Consider the following 10,063-nt stretch of genomic DNA (forward strand, 5'->3'; position numbering starts at 1 on the left):
GTGAGGAATGGGCAGTTCTCGACAAAATCTGATGTATATAGTAGCTTTGGAGTATTGATTATGGAGATTATTGGTGGAAAAAAGAATAGTAACTTCAACAAACTAGATGGCTCAATAAGCAACTTGGTCACATATGTAAGTATATTTCCAATGCCATCTCAAACTGTTCTAGTTCTCTTAGCAATGATCATGGCTCTCAACATTCAGTTTATTGATAAATGACTTGTATATGTATGGAGGCTTTGGAACAATGAATCATTGTTGGAACTAGTAGACGCAGCCATGGGGGAGAATTACGATATAAATGAAGTCATCATATGTATTCACATCAGGTTGTTATGTGTTCAAGAAAATCCTGCTGACCGTCCAACGATGTCTACAATATTTCATATGCTCACTAATACTTCAATTATTCTTCATGTTCCTCAACCACCAGGATTTGTCTTTAAGGTCAGATCCAAGCCAAACCCATTAGCTGAGAGATTGCAGCCTGGTCGGTCTATAGCATGTCTTTTGCTTCTTTTGTATCGATCACATGTCTTTAGTCCTCGCTGAAAGCACGGCTAATCTCTGAGATGTATATTATTTCATAAACCAAATATTGATAAAGAAAACTTATATCAATAGACTAATATCGAAATGTTTGAAATGGATAATTCAAATCAACTATGCTTATTTGATTGATAAAAGCCTGATTTGCTAATCATGCCATAGATCATCTGAATCATCTAAGGAAAAAAGAAACTGGCAAGGAAGAGCTCTGTTGCTGTTTCATATTATTAATAACTTTCAGTACTGTCATCCTAATTTTAGTAGGAAGTTATGTACGCATTAATATATATATTTTTTTTTTGAACTAAGGTTGCCATAATTTTAAGAGAGATTTACTTATGTGTCATACATTTTAGGTAATATTACCAGAACCATACAAAACTTTTTTTTTTATTACTATCATATTTTAGTTCTATTTTCTATACCCAGCATATCCTTGTTGCACATTATAGGAAAAAACGTAATTACAAATAATGTCATTGCCAAGTCAGATAAATCGCGTCGCCATGTCAGAAATCGCTGACGTGTATTAAATAACTCAGCCGTAAAGCGCTACAGCGGTAATGACGGCTGAGTTACGGTATGTTGCGGCTGATTTATGAAAAATGGCTAAGTTATGAGCGGACGGCTGACTTACGAGTATAACTTAGCAACTGACTTAATGAAATCTGTCTGAGTTATGAGAAAATGGCTGAGTTACGAGCATAACTCAGCCATAAATACGGCTGAGTTTTTACCCGATGGTTGAGTTGTCAAAAATTTGGCTGAGTTAATACTTCGACACGGCTGAATTAACTTTCCCCAGCTCGCTGAGTTATTAACAACGGCTTACTTATGAGATGTCGTTACGGCTGAGTTATGATTAAATATTATAACTCAGCCGTCATGAGCTGCCTTATCGAAAAACTCGGCCATTTTACAGCTGACTTAGTAGCAAAAGATTAATTACTAGAATATTATTCAGTTACGACCGACTTATTAAATGTTACGGCTTAGTTACAGATTTTCAGTTGAGTTATGACATTAAGCGGCTGAGTTTGGCAGTCGTGTTTTTGTTTTTTAATTATTGTAATAGTATTCATGATGCAACTGAGTTAAAATTTGGTTTGATGGCTGATTTAATTAGGCTGATTGACATGTTCGTTTGGTGGCTGACTTGCCACTTCGGACGCATCATTCCATGTCATCATTCCATGTCCTCATCTTCTATGTAAATACAAAACGTCTTTTTTTCGACTCTTGTTCTTCACCTGTGTCAAAAGTAAAGGATTTACATGTTCTTCACCTTGTTCTTCACATCAACAGAGATATCCATAACTTCATTTTCCTCATTCTTCTTCATTTTCAGTCTTGGATCCAATTTCGGTAATTGTTGTTTCCAATAATTGGGTAAAGAAACACAAATATAAATTTAACACCAACGATAGAGGGTGTGGAGTTGTGTAGATAGATGTGAAAACAACGCACGACAAGCTTGTGAAGTTGGTTCTTGATGACTACAGGTTGAACGTGTTGAGCCGTCAGGTAAAGCTGAGCTATATGTTCTCGAACAAGGTTTGTGTTGGCTCAGTTATTTATATACAGCCGAGTAGCAATATAACTCAGCCGTCATATGAATATACGAGAACTTTTGTTTTCCCTTAAGTATTATAACTCAGCCCTCAAGTAATAAAATTCAGCCGTTTACTTCATGTTTATTTCTTGTAATAAGTCAGCCACGAAGCATTACAACTCAGTCATCATATGAAACTACGAGATCTTTCTTTTTCTCTTAAGTATTATAACTCAGACGTGAAGTAATATAAATCAGTCGTGTACTTTATGTTTATTTCTTGTTACAAGATCTTTCGTTTTCCCTTGAGTATTATAACTCAGCCGTCAAGTACTAAAATTCTGCTTTTTTACTTTCAGTTTATTTCTTGTTATAAGTCAGCCACAAAGCATTATAACTTAGCCATCATATGAATCTACGAAACCTTTCATTTTCCCTTGAGTATTATAACTCAGACGTCAAGTAATAAAACTCAGCTGTTTACTTTCAGTTTATTTTTTGTTAGAAGTCAGCCACGAAACATTATAACTCAGCCGTCGTATGACGTGGAATAATTTGTTGATGTGTATTTTTTTATTATTTTTGAAAATTAAAAATAGAAATTTAACCCAGGGTGATAATTGTAATTACACCTATAGCACTAAATATATGAGTAATTTTTAGAAAATGTATAATATTCCAGCAATATTTCTACTTTTCTGTAACATCTGAGTAATTTTTTCTAATTTCAATATACTTATTTTCAAGAGGAGAAAACAAAACTATTCAACTGAGCTTCAAATAAGTTTTTTTTTTGTTTACCCCTTAATTGGTATTGGTGTTGGTTTCAGAACATGTGTGCAAGACAGAAGGTCTTGTGTTCGTTTTTTTTTTCCCTTTTCATAGTATCTGATGGATCATTGATAAATTGAACTTTTTTTTTTTTGATAACTCAGGAATGATCCTAAAGGCTTTCTAGACCCAAAGACTAATCTCCTGGAGCTGGAGAAAACCATGTTAATTTTTGAACTCCCGTGGTCAATACTACTCGAACCTAGGTGGCGGAAATTTTATCTCTTGACCACTAGACAAAGGCAACTTGGTTTATAAATTGAACTTTCAAGCTATACGGTTCGAGCTATATGAACATAGGCATAGCTAGGGACAAAAAAAGAGTTAAGCTATTTATTACAAAGCAAAAAATCCTCCGAGGCTTGTTGTTGCAATTGCTTTCTCATATGCTTAATTGGACACATCTTTTCCTTTTGCCTCAGGCGAAAATTGGAGTTGAGTCTCCCAATATATTTATATTTTATGATCTTCGGTAGCAAAGCGAATCATATCTGAGCTACTATCATATTTTGTATTCGTGCCTTGATCACTGATTCCTTGTTAAAGGAAACCAAACTTTAAAACATTAGTGTTAGGTCATGAATGTTTAATGATTTTTAAGTGGGTTTTAGATTATAGTTTTTGGCTTATTTTAGATTTTGGTTTTTAATTTTTGGGTATTGCAAAAAATAGAAAGAGAAAAAAAAAACCTAAATGGATGGGAAAAAAAAATAGTTAGTAAAAGGAAAAAAATTCAAAATTTTGGTGTTTGAAAGTTGGGTAGGTCCTAGCTGTTAGGGACTCCAAAAACCAGATTCCCTATTTTTAAGGAACCTACATTTTCGAAAAAAATCTTTTTTTTTATTGGGTAAAAAATAAAGTTTTGAGATAGTAAATACACAATCTATATGAATAAAAGTAGAAGCTATAAGCTTATTAAGGCGTCCATATGGGATTTAAAACAACCAATAGGGATTAAACATGTCACTAATAAACATTTTTAAAATTTTTAGAATTTTCTATATTAAGATTTTTTTTTAAACGACCAATCTTGATAAGACAACTCAATATTTAACATTTTTGAAATTATGTTAAATTTCTATATTAAAATACTTATAAATAAGTGTATTTACAACATCCCACATCGGCTAGAAAAATTTAGACAATAGCTGAGAACCATTATAAATAAGACTAATATGCTTCAAACTACGAATGACCAGAAAGTTTGATTTATCATGCGTCCAAATTTAAAAATTTAAAAAGTTTAAATATTATAATTATTGAAACTTTTAAGAAGTTTAAATATTATAAATATTTAAATTTTATAGGATGTTTAAAAATATTATAAATACCTCCATAGAAAGTTTAAAATATTATAAATATTTAAACTCTATACGAAGTTTAAGTATTTTTAATATTTAACTCTAAATTTTTTTTAAAAGTTCAAATAGTTCAAATATTAAAAATATTTAAACTTTATGGGATGTTTAAAAATATTTAAAACGTTCAGTCGGGATTCGACATGTCATTCATTAGCATTTTAAAAATTTTTAGAATTTTCTATATTAAACGACCAATTGAGATCAGACAACTCAATATTTAACATTTTTGAAATTATGTTAAATTTCTATATTAAAAATATTATAAACAAGTGTATTTATAACGTCCTACGTCGGCTATAAAATTTTAGACAACAGCTGAAAACTATTATAAATAAGACTAATATGCTTCCAACTATGAATGAGCAGGAAGCTTGATTTATTAGGCGTCTAAATTTAAAAAAAAAATTTAAAGTTTAAAATATTACAATTATTAAGACTTTTAAAAAGTTCAAATATATAAATATTTAAACTTTATAGGATGTTTAAAAATATTATAAATACCTCCATAGAAAGATTAAAATATTATAAATATTTAAACTCTATAAGAAGTTTAAGTATTATTAATATTTAACTCTCAAAAATTTAAAACATGTTTTTATGTATGAATTTATAGATGATTTGATATTGTTTATGTAAAATTATCTTTTGGGTCAAATGAAGAAGGATTGACATCACAAGATCTTGATTTGATGTTGTTTGAGTTAATTTTTGAGGTTTAAAGAAGAAGGATCGATAACAAGCACAAATGTTTTTTTAGCTATACATGTGTTCATATTACTTTCTCTACAAGTAATTTGCAATTTTGTAGTATTAAGGATTTTGGTTTGAAAAGTTTCAATACGTGTGGATCTAAAACCGAGTAAGTATACAAGTGAAAGTATCAATAATTGGGTGCATGTAGTGACTAAGTTGGTCCGTAAAATTGTACAAATTTTACGAGACAAGAGTCAATGATTTTGGTGTTAGGGTTTGATGGGTTAACATGTTGTGTGGCAGTCTAAAAAAAAGGTTTTAAATGATTATTCAGTGAAAGAATGTGAGAAAGCTGATGAGGAAGAGGAAGAAGAAGAGTATAATGAAAAACCGGACAGTAAAAGTAACGATGACATTTATCATGAAAATTTGACAATGAAAATGATGAGAAAGAATATGAAGTGTAAGAAAACAATGAAAAATAAATCACGAAGATAATGGTGGTGGTCAATTAAATATGAGAAAACAAAATTAATTCATGATTATAAAAATATTTTGTTTGTCTGATGGTCAAAGAAACAGTTTAGGATATGCAAGGTCACCAGTTCGATCTGCCTTGCCTGTACGTCCAATTAACTTCATGATTCTTTTGATCAGATTTGAATTTTTAACATAAGTGACTTTTATATTTTTAAAAGTAAAATATTTACCAATCAATTTTTATCATATATAATTTTTTACCAAAATATATTAAATAAACCCATGCTTAGCGTGGATTCAAAACCTACTAGTTTTAAAAACTGGAAACAGTCAATGCCTTGGACTAATCTTTGTTCATAGTCAAAGCTTAATAGTCTAGAATCATATAGCACAACTTGTCAAAAGTTTTTTCGTCAACGAGGAGTAACGCTAGTAATGGAAGCATCATTGATTGAACATATAGCAAGCCTATCCACGGATGTACCCACTTCTCCTACTTGTTCGTGCCTACCCCGAAAGAAAAATCCAGGTTCTCTAGGAACGGCGAGAGTGATCGAGCTAGTAGTGAGCATTTGGACGATTGCTGACATAGTTGGACGATCATCAACATCTTCTTGAACACATAGTAAAGCTATATGGATGCACCTGGTAATTTCGTTTGTTTGATAATTATCTCCAAAGGATGGATCCACAAGCTCTAATGGCGACCCATTGCTCCACAATCTCCAAGTCTATTGAACATTTTAATAATATATACTTTGGTCAAATTAAATAAAGCAAAAGAAAGAAATTAAAGTTTTAAGGCTTTATACTCACATATGTAACCAAGTTACCAACGGTACCATCCATTTGAAAGAGACTACTGTTCTTCATGCCGCTTATAATCTCAAGAACTAAAACCCCAAAACTATACACATCTGATTTCATGGAGAATTGGCCGTACATTGCATACTCAGGAGACATGTAACCACTGCCACAATTTTAGTTTTTGAGTTGATTGAAACATATTACGGTCTATAGATGAAATAAATGGCAAGTGTAATACTTACTAAGTTCCAACTACTCTTCTTGTATTGGCTTCCGTTTGGTCCATTTCAAAAATTCTAGCCATTCCAAAATCTGCAACTTTCGGGTTCATATCAGCGTCCAAGAGGATGTTGCCCGCTTTAAGGTCACGGTGTATAATTGTGAGTCGTGAATCTTGGTGAAGATAAAGAATTCCTCTAGCAATTCCGCCAATAATCTTGTACCGTCTTACCCAGTCAAGCTGTCTTTGCATCGTAGAGTCTGCACATGCGTATTTAAAATGTTAGAAACAACAAACCACATGCAATTTGAAGAATCTTAGGCTAAGTATCGAATTTAACTGACCAAAAAGAAAGTAATCGAGGCTTTTATTGGGCACAAACTCGTAGACAAGTATCTTCTCTTCTCCTTCCAAACAAAAACCAAGCAGCCTAACCAAATTTCTATGCTGAAGCTTTGCCACAACAACAACTTCGTTTTCGAACTCTTTTTCACCTTGTCCTGATGTCTTCGATAGCCTCTTCACCGCAACTTGTACTCCACTAGAAAATGTACCCTACAAGAGTAATGTATTTATAAAATAATCATTAATATGGGAATTGGCTGTAAGATTAATCATGAAACTGAAGATGTCTCAACTGCAACTCTGTAGAAGTTAGTTTAAATTTTTTTTTTTTTTAATTTACCCAAGAAGGATGGTAATTAAAGACTAGAGTTTGTTTGTTCCGCAACTCTATAAAATTTGAAATGAGGAAGGATTTTGTGTGTGCTGGTACTGTGAGTATAAAAAGATTCTTTGCAAGTACAGGGTTGTTACCCTGATCCAATACATCTCATTGATCAATGTTTTTGTGTGAAATTTGATTTTTGAAAAAACAGAGTATTATGGGGGAGGTGAAAAAAATTTACATGATTTTTACTGTGGTGAAACAAATCAAATTTTAAAGACGTTGTCAAAAAAACCTTACCACTCTCTCGGTTTCCAATATCAAGCTTGACGTCATCTGTTTCTATCCAAAACTGAGGAGGTATTTGACATCGTTTTACGCAACTTAGAACCCTATCAAAGTTTAAAACTCTATACTAATTTACCCTAATGTATAATTCATGTTTTACGTGTAGATAAAAAGCTACATTAAAGCCCTATGCAATGGTAATACCTTGTAAACTTCCCCGAATCCACCTTGACCAAGCTTGTTACTCGGCAAAAAGTTACCCGTTGCTGCCTCAATGGCCTTAAAGTCAAACTGAAGTGAGCCAGCAGTGGTAATATCATCCCCATCTGTAGAAACAACTTAAACAGCTGAATTTAATATACAAACACAGCAGATTATTCACCCTATAAAGAGGATCAATCAGTCTTTTACCTTCAGCAAGTGGTTCGGTCTCATAAATTGTCTTTTTTCTCATAGCCCGGACACGAAAAGAAGCTACCAAAAAAGAAGAACGGCAGTGATTGGAACAAGAACAGGAATGATTATGATAGAGGAGTTTCTGCCTTTTCCTGTATTCTCAGAAACAACTTGGTATTAGAACACATGGACCCTAGCTTTAGCAAATCTATGTAATCAAACGAAAGCGACTGTTCAGACCAGGTTGTGGTGGAGGAGGAGCTGAATCCAGCTGCGGTTGATGACCTTGACGTGTTCTAGCGGCGGTTTCGTTGTAAAACCGGTAGAGCTCGTATCTTGAGTTACAGCTTGGCCCAAGAAATCTTCCCCCAATTTTGTCATTGGATATTTGGTTGATGCCTTGTTGCAGACAGTCTAAGCAGTCTTGCTCCGTCAGATCAGGAGTGCACTGAACCATTCCGTACAAACTCTGTATTGAAGTTAAAGCGATTTTTCTCACAGCGAATTTTGCGGGACTCCTTGCGGCTTCAATGGCGGCTAGATTCATGGGGGACAAGACCAAATCTCTGAACCGATCTTGTTTAACAGATGTAAAATTCACGACGCTAGTCAAGAAAAAATTTCCATCGGTGTTTAGAGTGGAGAGTATACTCTTGTTAGAGTATCTGAGCATACACTCATCGTAATAGACCACGACCTCTCTCTCATTCGGACACCGATTGAAGGTGTCGTTGAAGGAAAAGGTGACGCAGCGACGACAAACTTCCGGCGATAAATCTCCACGGCAGAGGAAAAGTCCACTGACCTTGTCCGGGGATTGTCCCGACGTGGCGTTTTGAAATCCGGTGGAGTAAGAGGCGTTACGGGAAGAAAGAGAGGTCAAAAGGGTTTTGAGATTGTTGAAGTAATTACTGTTTCTTGAGTAAGTTGTCGTCTTTGGACAATAATGATATATGTAAGAAGCATCTTGAGCAAAAGCTCTGAAGATAGTGAAGAATGAGAAAAGGAAAAGGGAGACAAAAGAGGCGCGAGAAGACATGATTGGTTTTTACTTCGATTGGTGTTTATTATCTCTCAGAATCCGATATATGAAATAAATTGATTTTTGTTCTCGCTCTGATAGATTAGCGTGAAATAGAGGCTTTATTACGGGTGAAGGAAAAGTAAAATCAAAGTCAAGGTAAACGGTCTCTTGTTGCTGCTGCTATGTACCAGCTTGCGAGGAGGCATAATAAGAAATTTACAAGATTAAAAAGTCAAATATCTAATCACACTTATTTTTCAATTAGTTCTCTCATATGGAAAAATTTGTCTCTACCTATATCTTTTTTTTTTTTTCAACCATTGGGCCACAACAGGCCGGCCTATTAGCCTAATTCCTACATTCGTAGAGAACGGGACTCGATCCCTGGTGTGATGGTGCCTTGTGCATTAAGGACTTACCTTTGGCCACTGCACTAAGATCACATCACTCTCTACCTATATCTTATATAATAAGAAAAAGTTTTTTCTAACTTTTACTCACATTGCGACATTTGGCATTCTCTTTTACCGACACCTGTCATCCTTTATTTCTATTTTATTATTTAACAAATTTATATCATTTTCAATTCCAAATAGTCATAGTTCTTTTCCTAATGTTGGTACAATTGACATATATTTTTAAATCCACTTTTATATTTTAAATTTTTTTATCAAACAAAATCAAATTATTTTATAATAAAATCTCATATTATGTATATGATAAGAAATGTAATATTCTATAACATTTACTAATAAATAACTGATATTTGATACATCTATTTTAAACATTTTTCTTACATTTTATTTAATTTGTCCTTCATCCTTAAAGTAAAAAAATACACTATTTTATAATAAAAGAAAATATCATAATAAAAATCATATCTTGGATGAGAAATGAAATAGTTTAAATACATGATTATGATTAAGCCTTAATGTAATTTTATAAACCTTAATTTTCACACGTTTTAAAATCATATAATATTTTCTTTCATTGAGTAGACAATAAAGNTAAATAAAAAAAACACACTATTTTATAATAAAAGAAAATATCATAATAAAAATCATATCTTGGATGAGAAATGAAATAGTTTAAATACATGATTATGATTAAGCCTTAATGTAATTTTATAAACCTTAATTTTCACACGTTTTAAAATCATATAATATTTTCTTTCATTGAGTAGACAATAAAG

General features: G+C 32.7%; 1 protein-coding gene across 1 annotated transcript; it reads right to left on the reverse strand.

Annotated features, from left to right (window-relative positions):
• LOC104733348 (cysteine-rich receptor-like protein kinase 19) lies at nucleotides 5,813-8,963 on the reverse strand. The gene is given in 8 exon segments (XM_010452929.2): nucleotides 5,813-6,200; nucleotides 6,286-6,439; nucleotides 6,519-6,756; nucleotides 6,841-7,051; nucleotides 7,656-7,777; nucleotides 7,863-7,934; nucleotides 7,937-7,999; nucleotides 8,088-8,963. Coding segments are annotated over 8 exon segments (1,977 nt in total). The 5' UTR covers nucleotides 8,887-8,963; the 3' UTR covers nucleotides 5,813-5,882.

Source organism: Camelina sativa, chromosome 12 (assembly GCF_000633955.1).
Source record: "Camelina sativa cultivar DH55 chromosome 12, Cs, whole genome shotgun sequence".
NCBI lineage: Eukaryota > Viridiplantae > Streptophyta > Magnoliopsida > Brassicales > Brassicaceae > Camelina > Camelina sativa.